Here is an 18,296-nt window from a genome sequence, read left to right on the forward strand (position 1 = left end):
AGTCTGTTCAGCGCCTTCCAAGTCGCCCAGTCCTCTGTGTGCCCAGGGGGGAGTCTCTCATTTGGTATCAGCCATTGGTTGAGGTTCTGGGTTTGAGCCTGCCACTTTTGGACTCTCACTTGCTGAGGTGTTCCAGCGAGTGTCTCTGTAGATCAGGGGTCCACAAACTAAACAGAGGGCCGCGTCACAGATCCTCAAACTGTTGGAGGGCCGGATTATAATTTGAAAAAAAAAAAACATGAATGAATTCCCATGCATACCACATATCTTATTTGTAGTGCAAAAATCACTTAAAAACAATACAATAATTAAAATGAAGAACAATTTTAACAAATATAAACTTATTAGTATCTCAATGGGAAGTGTGGGCCTGCTTTTGGCTCATGAGATAGGATTGTTGTCATTGTTGTTGTGTGCTTTCAAGTCATTTCAGACTTAGGTTGACCCTGAGCGAGGGCCGGATAAATGACCTTGGAGGGCCGCATCTGGCCCCCGGGCCTTAGTTTGAGGACCCTGCTATAGATCTTAGAAAACTATATCTTGATTTAAGTTGTTGACGTGCTGGCTGATACCTAAACAGGGGATGAACTGGAGATGTCTCTGCCTTGGTCCTTTTACTATTGGCTGCTACTTCCCGGTGGATGTCAGGTGGTGCAATACCGGCTAAGCAGTGTAATTTTTCCAGTGGTGTAGGGCGCTACAACAATACAACATTATTGTTGTAATTACTTGAATGTGCATACTGCTCTTGGGCCATGCGTCCCCCAGATTCACTCCTGGAAACGGCTAAAACCTGGGCATAAAAAGGTCAGGGCTGTGTCCAGAAGTATAAGTTAAGAAGCTGAGATTTCCCTAATAATGTAATTCCATCCAGCGCAGACTTTGTCACTAGCCTTCTGTCTTGTCTGGATTGAGGTTCAGTTTGTTCCCTCTCACTTTATCCCGTTACTGACATCATTCTAACCATTCCATTTCTTTCCCCCCCACTCCTGCTGGGAAACTATCCCACTTTCTTCAAAGCAGTGCCATCTCCCCCACTTTTGACCCCAACGCATGCAGACTTCAGGCGCTGCAAATGTTGATACGGGAAAGGGAGAATTTTGGATCAAAGGCCTTGGGAAGATAGTGTTCTAGTATCCTTGCTGACCCAAGGGATTACATCCCATCCATGTCACATTACTCTGGGTGAAAAAATGTCGTAAACGTTTAGCCTGCTTTTGATCACACACAAGTTGTTTTCTTGGGCCACAAAGAAATACAACTCTCTCAGTCAGAACGAGTCCTATAAACCACCAAATGTCCCAATATTTGTTCTTTCTCCAGTAATTTCTTATTTGACTTTAAAAAACGGAGAGGAATGTCCTCATCAGCATAAATTATCTACTTGTAAAATGATTTCTCATGCATATAAAATCTTTCCGAGTCTCAATGATAAAATCCGATGATCCTCCTGATTATTTTTGGCAGACATTGACGAATGCGCTGTGAACAAATTGCTCTGCGACAACGGACAATGCCGGAACACCCCGGGAAGCTTCACTTGCACCTGCCCCAAGGGATTTGTATTCAAACCTGATTTAAAGACATGTGAAGGTAATTGAAAACTGTATGGCCATGTTCCAGAAGCATTCTCTCCTGTATTTACAGACTACCATACGTACAAGTTGAAGTCTATAGGATCACAGCAAAGAGTATATTTGGGGTAGAGGTCTTTATTTATGATTAGGGTCGTAAGTGTGAGATGGAGCAAATGCCAGCTCAGAGAAATTTTGAAGTCAGTGAAGAGCAGCAATAATCATCCTGTGCCGGCATGAAAATGGAAAATAATCCAACCAAGCCTTGAGTCTTTGATTTTTGGACCAGAACCACTGTCTGCACAGCATAATTATTTCATTTCTAGATAACCAGTCATTATCATCATTAACTCTAATGGCCATTCATTTTCACTATTTGTCTTCTAGATATCAACGAGTGTGAATCCAGCCCTTGTGTTAATGGAGTGTGCAAAAATACGCCCGGCTCTTTTGTCTGTGAATGTTCCCCTGAAAGTACTCTGGATGCAACAAAAACCGTCTGCATTGGTAAGTTATTCTTCTGGATTGTGTTCTTTTTTTCCAGCCATGTACCTTGACTGGGAGTGGCTTTGATACAGTTTTCATACAAATATCTTATTTTGTTACTGGGAAGTTTCTAAGAGTAACCTTAAAGTATTAGTTAAATACAATTAACAGAGTATTGTAATCACTGCTTTGCTCTGTCACTGGTTATGCTATAAGTGTTCAGTGAAATTCCAGAAATATTATTGCAGTTTACTTACTTAGGCGATCCCTCGTTGGACGAGTAGGATAGTCTTCCATGATCAGTATTCTTGTGGAGCCATAGGTGGCTGTGGAGCCCTATTCTTGACCTGTATCTTCTCCCACAGTGAGGGCATTGCTTTCCAGGTGGAAGGCGGTCTCAGTCGGGATTGGCTTGATGTGCCTTCCTCTTGGCACGTTTCTCTCTTTCCCCCTCCATTTGTGCCTCTTCAAATTCTGCAGCACTGCTGGTCACAGCTGACCTCCAGCTGGAGCACTCAAGGGCCAGGCCTTCCCAGTTCTTAGTGTCTATGCTAGAGTTTTTAAGGTTGGCTTTGAGCCCATCTTTAAATTTCTTTTCTTGCCCAAATATATTCCATTTTCTGTTCTTGAGTTCGGAGTAGAGCAACTGCTTTGGGAGATGGTGGTCGGACATCCAGACAACGTGGCCGGTCCAGCGGAGTTGATGGCAGAGGACCATCGCTTCAGTGCTGGTGGTTTTTGCTTCTTCCAGCACGCTGACGTTTGTACGCTCGTCTTCCCAAGAGATTTGCAGGATTTTCTGAAGACAGTGCTGATTCCAGGAGTTGCATGTGACGTCTGTAGGCAGTCCATGTTTCACAGGCATATAGCAGGGTTGGGATACCAAGGTGCTTGTCTATAAAGCAGATGTCCCGGTCCTCAAACACTCTCTGCTTCATTTGGAAAAATGCTGCACTTGCAGAGCTCAGGCAGTGTTGTATTTTGGTGTCAATGTTGACTTTGGTGGAGAGGTGGCTGCCAAGGTAGCGGAAATGGTCAACATTTTCTAATCTTACACTATTAAGCTGTATCTCTGGCATTGGAAAGGGGTTGGCTGATGACTGCTGGAACAGCACTTTGGTTTTCTCGGTGTTCAGTGACAGGCTGAGCTTCTGGTATGCTTCTGAGAAGGTGTTTAGAGTGGCTTGTAGATCTTCCGAATGCGCACAGATGACATTGTCATCAGCATACTGCAGTTAGTCATGGGAGAAAGAAAAAATAAACTGAGAATAAACTGGTGCTGGTTGAGCATCCCTTAGCTAGAATTCCAAATACTCCAAAATTGTCCACATAGATGCCTAAGGGCCTGTCCAGACATTACTTTTATCCCAGGAGCACTCACAGCAAACAGAAGGGTGGCCAAACGCTGTTCCCTGTAAACATGGAAGCAATTGCTATGAATAACAAAAAATGTGAGATTTTCAGGTGTGGAAATATCCCAGTATTGAGCCAAAATGTCTTCAAATGTCTATATGTCCCTGCACAAGATCTATATGCTGGATTTCGTATCACAAAATCACAAGTCGAACACTTCCCAAGCGTCTAGGACTGCGTGATGTAATTTCGAATGATGCGCGCAGATCCAAGTCAGGTGGCCTTTTGCAGTTAACAGATTGTGATTTTGTCAATGTTTATTGTTTCCAAATGCCGGCTGAGATCTTTTGGCACGGCACCCAGTGTGCCAATGACCACTGGGACCACTTGGACTGGTTTATGCAATCAGAGCCTTTGCAGTTCAATTTTGAGGTCTTGATAGCGGCTGAGTTTTCCCTGTTGTTTTTCCTCAATGCAACTGTCACCTGTAATGGCGACATCAATAATCCAGACTTTTTTCTTTTCCACAATTGTGATGTCTGGTGTATTGTGTTCCAAACCTTTGTCAGTCTGGATTCCAAAGTCCCACTGTACTTTTGCATGTTCATTTTCCATGACCTTTGCGGGTTTAGGATCCCACCAATTCTTTACTGCTGGCAAGTGTTACTTGTGACATAAGTTCCAATGAATCACCTGGGCCACAGAGTTGTGTCTTTGTTTGTAGTCCATCTGTGTGATTTTCTTGCAACAGCTGAGGATATGATCCATGGTTTCATCAGCTTTCTTGCACAGCCTGCATTTTGGGTCATCCACTGATTTTTCAATCCTGGCCTTAATTGCATTGGTTCTGATAATAATATTTATTATTATTATTATTATTATTATTTTCACCTACTTTACCATTCTGGCTTTGATGGCATTTGTTCTAATGGCTTGTTCTTGGGCTGCCATTGTTGTTGTTGTTGTTATTATTATTATTTGAAACACAACAAGACAAGTCCATAGCAGACAAGATGACTCTGCTGGCTGTTGTATTGAATCACATGTCGGACACTTCCCAAGTGTCTAGGACTGTGTGATGTATTGGCGAATAATGCATACAGATCCCAGTAAGGTGGTTTTCTGCAGCTGGCAGATGGTAATCTTGTCAGCGCCGATTGTGTTTAAGTGCAGGCCAAGGTCTTTAGGCACTGCACCCAGTGTGCCAATCACCACTGGGACCACATTTACTGGCTTGTACCATTATTATTATTATTATTATTATTATTATTATTATTATTATTATAAACAAGACGAGTCCACAGAAGACAAGATCATTCTGCTGGTTGTTGTATTGAATCACATGTCGGACACTTCCCAAGTGTCTAGGACTGTGTGATGTATCGGCGAATAATGTGTGCAGATCCCAGTAAGGTGGCCTTTTGCAGCTAGCAGATGCAGAAGGCCACCTTCTGCAGCTTGTCAGTGCTGATTGTGTTTAAGTGCAGGCCAAGGTCTTGAGGCACTGCACCCAGTGTGCCGATCACCACTGGAACCACCTTCATTGGCTTTTGCCAGAGTCTTTGCAGTTCGATCTTTAAATCCTTATATGTCAGTTTTTCCAGTTGTTTCTCTTCAATCCTGCTGTCATCTGGGATTGCAACATCGACAATCCATACTTTGTTTTTGCTTGATCACGAGGTCAGGAGTCTTGTGTTCCAAATTTGGAAGTCCCAGATTAGTTTGACGTGTTCTTTCTCTGTAACTTTTTCTGGCTTGTGATCCCACCAGTTCTTTGTCACAGGCAGATGGTATTTATGGCACAGGTTCCAATGAATCATCTGAGCAACGGTGTTGTGCCTCTGCTTGTAGTCTGTCTGCACGATCTTCTTGCAGCAGCTGAGGATATTTATTATTATTATTATATTAATAATAATAATAATAATTAATATTTAATGTGTTTGTTGTTGTTGTTGTTGTTATTATTGAGATCCTTGGCTTGGTTCCCATCTCATGCTTAGCAGTTGTCCTTGTGAGAAACCTACTGTTGCGATCTTTACTGCCACAGTTCTATGACTTGCATGGTTATACAACAATGTTTTTGTTGTTTTTACCTTAACAGAGACTGTTAAAGGCACTTGCTGGCAGACTGTTGTGAATGGGAGATGTGAAATAAATATCAATGGGGCCACTCTGAAATCTCAGTGCTGTTCTTCACTTGGTGCTGCTTGGGGAAGCCCTTGCATTGAATGTGAAAGAGGTAAGACCCGTTTTCTGCATCCTCAGCCAATTGTCATTTGGAGCGTTAACAGACTTCATCCCTGGAAGTCCAGCATTGTTGTGATTCGTATCCATATAACTAACTTCAGCTTAGTTCTCCCACTTTCCATGTTGATGCTCTCCCTGCTGCCATGGTTGCCTGGTGCAGGCATGGGCAAACTTCGGCCCTCCAGGTGTTTTGGACTGCAACTCCCACAATTCCTAACAGCCTACTGGCTGTTAGGAATTGTGGGAGTTGCAATCCAAAACAGCTGGAGAGCCGAAGTTTGCCCATGCTTGGTCTAGCCTGTGTTTGAAATGCATTTCCATGTTCAGCTGAACAAATCTTGAGGCCTTGACTGCACTGTTCTCAATTTTCCTTTCCTTTCATAGATCCGATCTGTTCCAAAGGCTACTCAAGAATTAGAGGAACACTGTGTGAAGGTATGTACACTAGGAATGTGTTGTCATTGAAAACAAAAACCCTGTTGGTATTTCTCACATTTCTGTAACTGCAAGTCGCTTCTGGTGTGAGAGAATTGGCTGTCTGTAGGCACGTTGCCCAGGGATGCCCAGATGTTTTGTCCATGGATACAGAGAGCCAGCTATAATTTGATTACATAGTGGTTGGTGCTTTTAAGTTTTCACCCAATTAGGGTCCCTAGCTGTTATTGGACAACAACTCCCAACGCTTTTGATTACCTTCCATTTTTTTTCGTGTCAGGAGCGACTTGAGAAACTGCAAGTCGCTTCTGGTGTGAGAGAATTGGCTGCCTGCAGGGACGTTCCCCAGGGATGCCCGGATGTTTTGTCCATGGATACAGATAGCCAACTATAATTTTTTTTTTATTTAAATTTTTATTGAGTTTCCGTTTTTACAGGGTGTGTAATGGGATGGGGGTAGAAGAGGAGTGTAGGGGAGGAAGGGGGGGAGTGAGAGATTAGAGGAAAATCTGTGGGGAGGGGCGATGGGTTAAAGAGGGGGGGAGGGGGGCGGGGTCTGATGGGGCCCATCACCAAAGAGTCTTGTCCTTTGTGTTGACTTCCCAGGGTCCTTCCAAGAGTCTTCTTTTCCGTCGTGTTTTTCTTCGTCCTGTCTGCACTGACAATATTTGTTTTCCTTCTTTCTTCTAAAAATTTGTCAAGTCTATTGTTATTGAGATGTCTCTTGTTTTCAGATAGTCTTTAAAGCCGGTCCAATCTGTTTTTTTGGTTGCTCCATTTATTCTTTGGGACAAGTTGTCCATTTGTATTATGTCAAGTGATTTTGTAATCCAATCCTCTAATGTTGGTGTGTCTTTTTGTTTCCATTTTTTGGCTATCACTAACCTAGCTGCTGTACTTAATAAAAATAAAATTTTATCCTGATCTTTATTCATTTTGGTTTCCTTTGTCATCCCTAGTAGGTAGAGCTCTGGGCTTTGTGGGAATTTCAATTTAATATTTTTTTGTGATGCTCGATGTACTTTTTTCCAAAATATCTTTATTTCCTCACACTCCCACCATTGATGGAGGAAGGTGCCTGCTTTCTTTTCACATTTCCAGCATTTATCCGAAATTTTTTGATTTTTCTTTTGAAATTTTGCTATTTTTACTGGCGTATAATGCCATCTGTAAAACATTTTGAACCAATTTTCTTTTATATCACTGGCCACTGTGTATCTAATTTTTTTTGTCCATATTTCTTCCCATTGGTCTGTCGTGATGCTATGTCCTAAATCTTGGGCCCATTTTATTTGGCATTCTTTGATTTGTTCCTCCTCCGTGTTCCATATTTGTAGTTGTTTGTACAATAATTTTATTATTTTATTGCTTTTCTCCATGACTGTATCCCATATTCCCCTTTCTTGTTCAAATCCTACTTTTTCGTCTTTTTTAAATATTTCCTTAATTTGAAAGTGGTTTAACCATGTAATTTTTGGGTTTAGTTTTTGGAGTTCCTGATGGGATTTAGGTGTTGTTTTCCCTTCTTCGTTCTTCTTCAGAATCTGGTTATAAGTTAGCCAAATTTCCGTCCCTAATTCTTTTTTGTGTTTTGCCTCGACTGGTGAGATCCAGAGTGGGGTATGTCTAAAGAGTCTGTTTTTATATTTCTCCCACGTCTTAATTAGGGCAGCTCTAATGAAGTGGTTTGTAAAAATTTTTTCTATTTTCCTTTGATCATACCAAATGTAGCTATGCCACCCCGCTCTTAAATCGTGGCCTTCTAAAGCTAGTACATGGTCATTTTTAAGTGTTGTCCAGTCTTTAATAGCTGCCAAATTACATGCATCGTAGTAACTTCTTAGGTCCGGTAAGCCCAGGCCTCCTCGTTTAATATCATCTGTTAGAATTTTATAGTTTACTCTTGGTTTTTTTTTTGCCCATATGAATTTTGAAATATCTGAGTTCCATTTTTTGAAAAGAAAATTGTTCCTGATTACCGGTATTGTTTGGAAAAGGAAAAGCAACTTTGGTAATATTATCATTTTGACTAAAGCGATTTTGCCAAGGAAAGAGAAATTTTTCTTCCCCCATTTTTCCATATCTTTTTGGATTTTCTCCCATAGCACTACATAATTGTTTTTTATTAAAGCTGCGTTGCTTTTGGAGATGTTAATTCCTAAGTATTTTATCTTGCTAACTGTTTGTATCCCCGTTATTTTTTGCAAAGTGTTTTCAGCCTCTTTACTCATGTTTTTGACTAGGAATTTTGTTTTTTGTTTATTTAAGTTAAAACCTGCCAGGGATCCGAAATCTTGGATTTTTTTTAACCACCCTCTAGCTTGTTCTATTGGGTTTTCAATGAAACATACTACGTCATCTGCGTATGTTTTGAGTTTATATTGTTGTTTTAAGATTTTTGGTCCCTTTAAGGTTTCGTCCTCATTTATTTTTCTTATTAAAATTTCCATAATTAGAATGAACAGCAATGGGGATAGCGGACATCCCTGACGCGTGCCTTGAGAAATTTGTGCCTTGAGAAACTGCAAGTCGCTTCTGGTGTGAGAGAATTGGCTGTCTGTCGGCATGTTGCCCAGGGATTCCCGGATGTTTTGTCCATGGATACAGAGAGCCAACTATAATTTTATTACATAGTGGTTGGTGCTTTTAAATTTTCACCCACTTAGGGTCCCTAGCTGTTATTGAACAGCAGCTCTAATTGGTTTTGATTACCTGCCACTGCTGACACCTGAGCATCAAGCGTCAGTGATGAGTCCAGAAGGACCCCCAGACTGCAGAGCTGTGTTTGACACCTGTGATCTAACTCAATACTGTGTTGTATTCTTGCCTTGTCCATGTGATTTCTTTTTTGTTGCAGCTACTTATCCTGGTTTTTGTCCATAGCTCATTTCTTTGCTTTTGGTCACTTGCAGCTGGAGGCATTTTAGCTAATGGTTGAATGTATGATATCTCAGGAACGGTCTCCCTCCAAGAACTGTATGTTGTGTGAGGTCAGGGTGACTACCAGAACCTGACATGACACAGCAGCTGAAATATTTGAAAAACAAACTATTCCCACATGTGTTGTCTAGTAACATTTTTGAGAAATAAGAGCAAGAATGAACAACGCTCTCCCACACCCCTCTGCAACCTTGTCCCTAGTCACTTTCCAAACAATGACCACATATTTTGGATTTATTCCTACCACAGAACCCACTAGGCATACGTTATCTGACCTCCAGAGAGGAGAAAGTGTTGCCTCACCCATCCCAAGGGAAGACTCTGGATTTTTTGTTTAGTGCTCAGAGTTGGAGAGTTATTATTCCAAGGATATCCAGCATTTTGAGATTATGGATGGATGTGTTGAAAAATCCTGTCTAACCTAGAATTATTTGTAACTGATCAATTCTAAATATTTCTAAACAACACTGGCCAACACATATTTTGGTGTCTCAAATGTTAGCCTTGTTTCTGGGCACATTTGACTTGCCAATTCCAAAAATGGCTCCGGTTTCTCCCTATCAGGTCTAGTTTTTGAGATACAGAACTCTCTCTATATATCTATCTATATCTATATCTATATATCTATGAGGGTTGAATAAAAAGTAATGCCTCCACCTTCCTAACTCTTAAACAGTTGGCAGTACTGGTATGCAGCAGGTACTGGCTTGTTCAGTAGACTCTCCTCTAGAGTTCCATTTTGGAGGGAAGCCTTAGCATTGAATGGTTGTTTTGTTAAAGTGCAAAGTATGGAACCCTGCGCAGACAGTCGGTCAATTATTATTATTATTATTATTATTATTATTATTAACTTTATTTGTACCCCGCTAGCATCTCCCGAAGGACTCGATGCGGCTTACAAAGGCCAAGGCCAACAATAAAACAGCAATAAAACAATTACATATAAACCAAAGCAAATCAAAAAACATAAAGCAATAACCGTAAACAATAAAACAACACACCGTGATACAATAAAACTAGGCCGGGCAAATGCGACTTAAGCAACGAGCAGTACTTGAATTATTGACAGCAGAAGGTGTCACCCCAACATCTTTAAACTTACTCGCCCAACAACTTACAGTACTCACATCAACACAATCACCATAAACAGATTGCATTCTCTGATGAATCTCCTTTGAGGTGACACCTTCTGCTGACAAGAATTCAATGACTGCACGTTGCTTAAGTCGCATTGACTAACTGTCTGCGCATGGTTCCATACTTCACACTTTAGCAATGCAACCATTCAATGCTAAGGCTTCCTGCCAAAATGGACTTGTAGAGGAGAGTCTACTAAACAAGCCAGCATGTGTTGCATACCAGTACTGCCATCTGTTGAGGAGTTACGAAGGAGGCATTACTTCTCATTCAACCTTTGTGTGTGTGTGTGTGTGTGTGTGTGTGTGTGCATTTATTTATTTATTTATTTATTTACAGTTTTTATATTCCGCCCTTCTCACCCGCAGGGGACTCAGGGCGGATTACAGTGTACACATATACGGCAAACATTCAATGCCAATTTTTGACATACAAACATATACAGACATAGACAGGGGCTATTTAACTTTTTCTGGCCACCAGGGGAGTTGTCGCTTTCATCATCCATCTGTGACGCTGATGAAGCACTTCCGCATTCCCCGCATGCTTCCCCGCTAGAATGCTTTGCTGGAGTCTTCTTTATGGCCTCATAAATCAGTTAATTTAGCCTCCCCACACTTTAAGGTGGTACCTTATTTTCCTACTTGACAGAAGCAACTGTCTTTCGGGTTGCAAAGGTCGACAACAGGCTACACACAATTGGTTGGAAACCCACTCCAACCCAGGCTGGCTTCGAACTCATGACCTTTTTGGTCAGAGTGATCTTAATGCAGCTGACACTCAGCCAGCTGTGCCACGATCACAAAATATGCACACACATGCACACACAAGGGTGGGTCAAAACGTTTTGCCTCCGCGCTTTCTCTCTCTCTCTCTCTGTGTGTGTGTGTGTGTGTGTATGTATATCTATCTATCTATCTATCTATCTATCTATCTATCTATCTATCTCTGAGGGAGAGTCAAAAAGTTTTGCCTCCTGTGTCATGAAAACATTATGGATGAACATATAATAGCAGCAGTTGCTACAGATCATAGCCTGAACTGTCCTCTACGCAAAACAACAGTTCAACATAGTCACCATCAATTTGCACACATTTACACCATCGTTTAACCCAGTCGTCAAAACCATTTGGGAAAAATGCATGGCTTTGCTTCATGACGCATGATTGTAAAGCTGTTTTGACATCATTCAAGTCATTGAATCTGAAACCACGTAGGTTGTCTTCCAGTGGTCCAAACAATAAAAGTCAGAAGGGGCCAAACCATAAACATTCTTCAAGCGATGATGGATTTCTTTAGGTTGCACAACCTTCTTTTGCCAGAAATTCAATGACGACTCTTTCTTTTCGCTTCAGATTCATGGTTCTAATCAGTCTTTTGGAAAAAGAAAAGACTATAGCAGTAGAATAAGGTGATCTCTATCATATCGTGCATAGATAGTCCAGTAGCTGTGAAAGAAAGAAAAGTTAGAGCGATGGAGGCATTACTTTTTGACCCACCCTTGTGTGTGTGTGTGTGTATAATTTATTACCCATCTATCTCTGTGGCTCTTTAAAACAAGAGATAAAACACAATTAAAACACCCACAACGTGTTACACAGAGTTAAATTACAAGTTAAAATCCATCATCTACCAGACTTATCTGCTCACCCATAGAAAATCGTGGTAACCATATCTGAGAAACTAGAGCCGATGTGGTCTTATCCAATGTAATTTTCCAAATCACCCCAGGAACATGCCTAAAAACCAAAATACCAAGAGTTTTTTTTTCATTGGCCTGTGCTATTTTCTGTAGGGTTCCCTTGATTTCTCCAGGTATCAGTGGCTCCTATTCAGAAACATGGTTTTTGTAGTTGCAAATCCTCCCTGCACCCGGAACCAAGTCCTCAGCTCTCTTCTTCAATAATTCCTTTTTTTAATGTGGTTTCTATTTCCCATTCACCCACCCAAAACCACTCTGTTATTTTATCTAGTCTCCCTCTCCAAATTTTCTGAAATAAGCCTTTTATGGCCAGAATCACTGGGTTGCTGTGAGTTTTCCGGGCTGTATGGCCATGTTCCAGAAGCATTCTCTTCTGACGTTTCAACTCCATCATCCTCAGAGGTTGTGAGGTCTGTTGGAAACTAGGCAAGTTGGGTTTATATATCTGTGGAATGTCCAGGGTGAGAGAAACTCTTGCCTGCTTGAGACAAGTGTGAATGTTGCAATTAATCACCTTGATTAGCATTGAATAGCCTTGCAGCTTCAAAGCTTGGCTGCTTCCTGCCTGGGGGAATCCTTTGTTGGGGAAAGTGTGAATTCACAGATATATAAACCTGCCTAGTTTCCAACAGACCTCATGCCCTCTGAGGATACCTGCCATAGATGTGGGCAAAACGTCAGGAGAGAATGCTTCTGGAACATGGCCATACAGCCCAGAAAACTCACAGCAACCCAAGTTATTTTTTCTTGCTGCAGTAAAATGAAGTTCTCAGTGGGAAAACATTACCAGCTGTAAAGTTTTTGAAACATTTCCACAGATAAGCAGGAGTTATTTGTACATTTTATAACCCAAGAAATATGAGTTTGTGCCAGCTTAGAAACTGTGCATCACAAAATATGCATTTTTTGATCTGCTTTTGCCTTTGAATAGAGATGGTGAACCACTTCAACCCCAAATGTAAGGCTGCAAAACCAAAATTAACGTGTTTCCCTTATGATTGTAGCGTTTGTGCTTAGTTTGGCTGATGTGTAGACCCTCTTTAGTTTGTATTGACAATTTTTTAAAAATGTATAAACAGATGTCAACGAATGTGAAGTGTTTCCTGGAGTGTGCACCAACGGAGTGTGTGTCAATACTATGGGATCCTTTGTTTGCCAGTGTCCCAATGGAATGACTTTGGATATAACTGGACGGAAGTGTATTGGTAAGTATTAAACAAATTTGGCCTCAATATGGGAAGCTGTGGTTAAGACCATAAGCTTTGGAGATGAGATAAAATTTCATTTTGGTCATGTTGAACCATAGGCTTTGGAGATGAGACAGGACTTCAGTTTGGTCATGTTCAATCATAGGCTTAGGAGATGAGACAGGACTTCATTTTAGTCATGTTGAACCATAGTCTTAGGAGATGAGACAGGACTTCAGTTTGGTCATGTTGGCCCAGATGAGGCAGGTCTTCATTTTGGTCATGTTGAACCATAGGCTTTGGAGATGAGGCAGGACTTCAGATTGGTCATGTTGAACCATAGGCTTAGGAGATGAGACACCATTTTGGTCATGTTGACCCAGATGAGGCAGGTCTTCATTTTGATCATGTTGACTCATAGGCTTTGGAGATGAGGCAGGACTTCAGATTGGTCATGTTGAACCATGGACTTTAGAGATGAGACAGGACTCCATTTTGGTCATGTTGAACCATAGGCTTTGGAGATGAGACAGGACTTCATTTTGGTCATGTTGAACCATATGCTTTGGAGATGAGACAGGATTTCATTTTGGATTTCATTTTGGTCATGTTGATCTATAGGCTTAAGAAATGAGACAGGACTTCATTTTGGTCATATTGACCCAGATGAGGCAGGTCTTCATTTTGGTCATGTTGAACCATAGACTTTGGAGATGAGACAGGACTCCATTTTAGTCATGTTGAATTATAGGCTTTAGAGATGAGACAGGACTTCATTTTGGTCATGTTGAACCATAGGCTTAGGAGATGAGACAGGACTTTGTCTTGGTTATGTTGAACCATAGGCTTAGGAGATAAGACAAGACTTCAGATTGGTCACGTTGAATCATAGGCTTAGAGATGAGACAAGACTCCATTTTGGTCATGTTGAACCATGGACTTTGGAGATGAGACAGGACTTCATTTTGCTCATATTGACCCAGATGAGGCAGGTCTTCATTTTGGTCATGTTGAACCATATGCTTTGGGGATGAGACAGGACTTCATTTTGGTAATGTTAAAATCAAATAATTTTCTTCATTCAGGAGAGACAAGCCTTTTCTTAAGACTAAGCGTGGAAAGTCAATCACGAGTTATGATCAGCAAGACTTTTTTTGGAGGAAGAAGCAAAACCTATGGAACTTGAGGAAATTGAGTGTAATAGGGATAGATGACTATAGTGTAGAATGCAATGAGTGAAAGTGAATTTTGGTGGATTACATCCGCATTGATGCTGATTCCTCTTCCCCCCCCCCCCCTTTATACTGTACTTTGAGTCTCATTTAAGAGAGGAAAGCAGGATATAGATAAATACAATAATCATTTTTGGACTAATTTTTTGAAATATAATATCTCCTTGTTGAATGACATCTGTTACCTTTTGCCATCGATGCCTATTTTCCGTCTGCTAATTTCTCAAATTGCTCCACCAGATATTCGCTTGGAGTCATGCTACCTGGGGCACGACTACGAGGACTGCGCATTGCCCATTGGGGGGCGCCACCGACTGGATGCGTGCTGTTGTTCCATAGGGGCTGCTTGGGGTCCTGACTGTGACGAATGCCCCACAAAGGGAACCCCCGACTATGAAGCGCTTTGCCCAAGAGGACCTGGGTTTTCTAGCCGGGACCCCGTCAATGGAAAACCATTCTACAAAGGTATGCAGAACAAGTGCAAGAACGGTTCTGATAAATGGATATCCTTGCTTAGTGCCTCTTTTTCTCCTTGGGACCAAACTAGAAAAAGATCTTAGTGGGCTGAGAAATGAGGCAGTTCTTATTCTGGTGATTGTAGTAGGAAGTTTTACTCTTAGCTGCAGAACTGCAATTCCAATGTCCCCTCGCAGGGTGTGTGTGTGTGTGCCTATAAATAATGTATTTATAATATTATAATGTAATGCAATATACTACTACTACTAATAGTACAATATTATAATTATATATTTTATATTACATGTAATCTATATAAATAAAAATGCTCATTTGTGGGATTAACATAACTCAAAAAACCACTGGGCGAATTGATACCAAATTTGGACACAAGACACCAATCAGTCCAATGTATGTCCTTCACTGAAAAAAAAAAAACACAGTGGAAGGGCCTTCAAAAGCCAAAAAGCAAAAAATTATTACAACGCATGTGCAAAACTACATATATATGCAAAGACACATATTTCACAGTCAAATCGGGAGAGTGGCATGAGCTCCCGCTGTCAGCCCCAGCTCAGTCTAATGTATCCCTTCACTCGAAAAACCAGAGTGAAAGGGCCTTCAAAAGCCAAAAAACAAAAAATTACATATATACGCAAAGACACATATTTCACAGTCAAATCCGGAGAGTGGCATGAACTCCCGCTGTTAGCCCCAGCTTCTGCCAACCTAGCAGTTCTAAAACATGCAAATGTGAGTAGATCAATAGGTACCGCTCCGACGGGGAGGTAGCGGCGCTCCATGCAGTCATGCCGACCATATGATCTTGGAGGTGTCTATGGACAACACCGGCTCTTCAGCTTAGAAATGGAGATGAGCACCACCCACCAGAGCCGGACATGACTGGATTTCATGTCAGGGGAAAACCTTTACCTTTACCCTACACAAATATATATACACAGAAAAACATATGCACAGGCTGGGCCACAGCAACACGTGGCAGGGGACAGCTATTATTTATTTTACATTATTTCTATCCCGCCCATTTCAGCCCAATTTGATGCCGAAACAAATTACATACAAATTACATACAGCTAGTATTACTAATAATATTACAATATAATGGTATAATACACTATAGTAATATATAATACTGATATTGTACTATGCTAAAAATATAATATATTGTATGTATATATATATATCTTGTAAGCCGCTCTGAGTCCCTTCGGGGTGAGAAGGGTGGCATATAAATGTCATAAATAAATAAATAAATATTAGTAGTAGTAGTAGTAGTAGTAGTATTAAACAAACATTAGAGAGAAATGTCTTTTTGATAGTAGTGGGACCTTCTTCCTTCGAACTCATGACCTTTTGGACAGAGTGATCTTAATGCAGCTGACATTCAGCCAGCTGCGCCACAATCCTGGTGTTATGCAGCATCTTTGTCTTTAGGTTTTGTTGTGAATGGTTTGAGTGTTGGATTAGGACCAGAGACTGAATTTAGGTTTAGCTATGGGAACCCACTGGGTGATCTCAACCAAGTCTCCCCGTCTCCTCCTTAGAGGAAAACGATGGCAAACTCCTTCTGAACAAATTTTGGCAACGCTATGATAGGCTTGCCATCAGTCAGAGTCAACTTGAAATCACAGAATAACAATAACACATTCTTCTGAGTAAATGGCATGGGAGACATTGCCAGGTACTGGTTCAGCCCAGACATTTCCATGGAGCAGAAAGAACCAGACAGATGGTCTTAATTGCTATATTGGCACGTGCATATCCCATATCTAGCAGGCTTGCAGGGTTCTTCCATAACTTAGGGCCCACACAAGATGTTGAAGAGTTGGGAGAGAAGAAGAGTAAAGGCTCTGCTTATGAGTAACACTTTCCCTATGGTCCAAACAAGGAGTGTTTGTTGTGATTGTATGCCCAGTTCCCCCTTTGGACTGAAAGTCCATTGTACCTGTATTGTAGAGTTTGCTGCCTCCATGCAGTCATGCTGGCCACGTGAGCTGCTGAAATTGCTGACCGAAAGGTCGGTGGTTCGAATTCGAGGAGTGGTGTGAGCTTCCGTTGTTAGCCCCAGCTTCTGTTAACCTAACAGTTCGAAAACATGCAATTGTGAGTAGATCAATAGGTACTGCCTTGGCGGGAAGGTAACACCGCTTCATGCAGTCATGCTGGCCACATGACCTAGGAGGTGTTTATGGACAACACCAGCTCTTCAGCTTAGAAACGGAGATGAGCATCACCCCCCAGAGTCGGACATGACTAGACTTAATGTCAGGGGGAAACATTTACCTTTACCTTTACTTTTACCTTTACCTTTAGGGTGTTTTGGATTGCAATTTAAATGTTTCACTTTTATGCTTATAGAATAAAGTTAGGGGTGTGTGAAATGGCAGAAATCGCTTTCTTTGTGAATTTAGCGTGCCCCCACAGAATCACAGAATCGTAGAGTTGGAAGAGAGCTCACGGGCCATCCAGTCCAACCCCCTGCCAAGAAGCAGGAATATTGCATTCAAATCACACCCGACAGATGGCCATCCAGCCTCTGTTTAAAAGCTTCCAAAGAAGGAGCCTCCACCACACTTCGGGGCAGAGCGTTCCACTGTTGAACAGCTCTCACAGTCAGGAAGTTCTTCCTCATGTTCAGATGGAATCTCCTCTCTTGTATTTTGAAGCCATTGTTTCGCGTCCTAGTCTCCAGGGCTTCAGAAAACAAGCTTGCTCCCTCCTCCCTGTGGCTTCCTCTCACATATTTATACATGGCTATCATATCTCCTCTCAGCCTTCTCTTCTTCAGGCTAAACATGCTCAGTTCCTTAAGCCGCTCCTCATAGGGCTTGTTCTCCAGACCCTTGATCATTTTAGTCGCCCATCTCTGGACACATTCCAGCTTGTCAATATCTCTCTTGAATTCTGGTGCCCAGAACTGGACACAATATTCCAGATGAGGTCTAACCAGAGTGGAATAGAGGGGTAGCATGACTTCCCTAGATCTAGACACTATGCTCCTATGGATGCAGGCCAAAATCCCATTGGCCTTTTTTGCCGCCACATCACATCGTTGGCTCTTTTTTCGGGAAGATTCCAGGAGATTAGGATGGGGTGCCATTTGGATTCGTAATTCGGGATCTGGAGTTCTGTTTCCATTTAGAGAAGAAAACAAATTTGACATGAAAACAGATAGAAAACAGAACCAATTTCTGCCGTTTCTCACACTCCTGGAATAAAGTAGAGTTTAATGAAGTAAGTGGTCACTGCTGAAAAATTAGTCAATCTGATACAAGTTTACCTGAGATGTGGAAAGTTTGGTCTATTTCCAGTATAGAAGAGACCAAAGAAATGTACTTCACTGCGTAAAGGCAACATGAAACTCATGTTTAGCATTTCAACATTGTTAAAATAATAATATAATATAGTATATTGTATATACATATAATATTTACAATATTATAATGTAATACAATATAATACTTCTAATAATAATTCAATATTATAATTATAATTATATATTTAATTACATGTAATATTACTAATA

At 41.2% G+C, this 18,296-nt stretch overlaps 1 protein-coding gene across 2 annotated transcripts in view; it reads left to right on the forward strand.

Annotated features, from left to right (window-relative positions):
* Positions 1 to 18,296, forward strand: part of FBN1 (fibrillin 1) — a 264,999-nt gene that overhangs the window by 135,639 nt on the left and 111,064 nt on the right. For both annotated transcript variants that reach the window (XM_067471401.1, XM_067471402.1), the window contains exons 20-25: positions 1,468 to 1,593; positions 1,962 to 2,081; positions 5,515 to 5,652; positions 6,045 to 6,095; positions 12,954 to 13,079; positions 14,534 to 14,758. In XM_067471401.1, coding sequence (XP_067327502.1) covers positions 1,468 to 1,593; positions 1,962 to 2,081; positions 5,515 to 5,652; positions 6,045 to 6,095; positions 12,954 to 13,079; positions 14,534 to 14,758 — 786 coding nt within the window. The remainder of the gene's footprint in view (positions 1 to 1,467; positions 1,594 to 1,961; positions 2,082 to 5,514; positions 5,653 to 6,044; positions 6,096 to 12,953; positions 13,080 to 14,533; positions 14,759 to 18,296) is intronic.

The sequence above is a fragment of the Anolis sagrei genome, chromosome 9, assembly GCF_037176765.1.
Source record: "Anolis sagrei isolate rAnoSag1 chromosome 9, rAnoSag1.mat, whole genome shotgun sequence".
NCBI lineage: Eukaryota > Metazoa > Chordata > Lepidosauria > Squamata > Dactyloidae > Anolis > Anolis sagrei.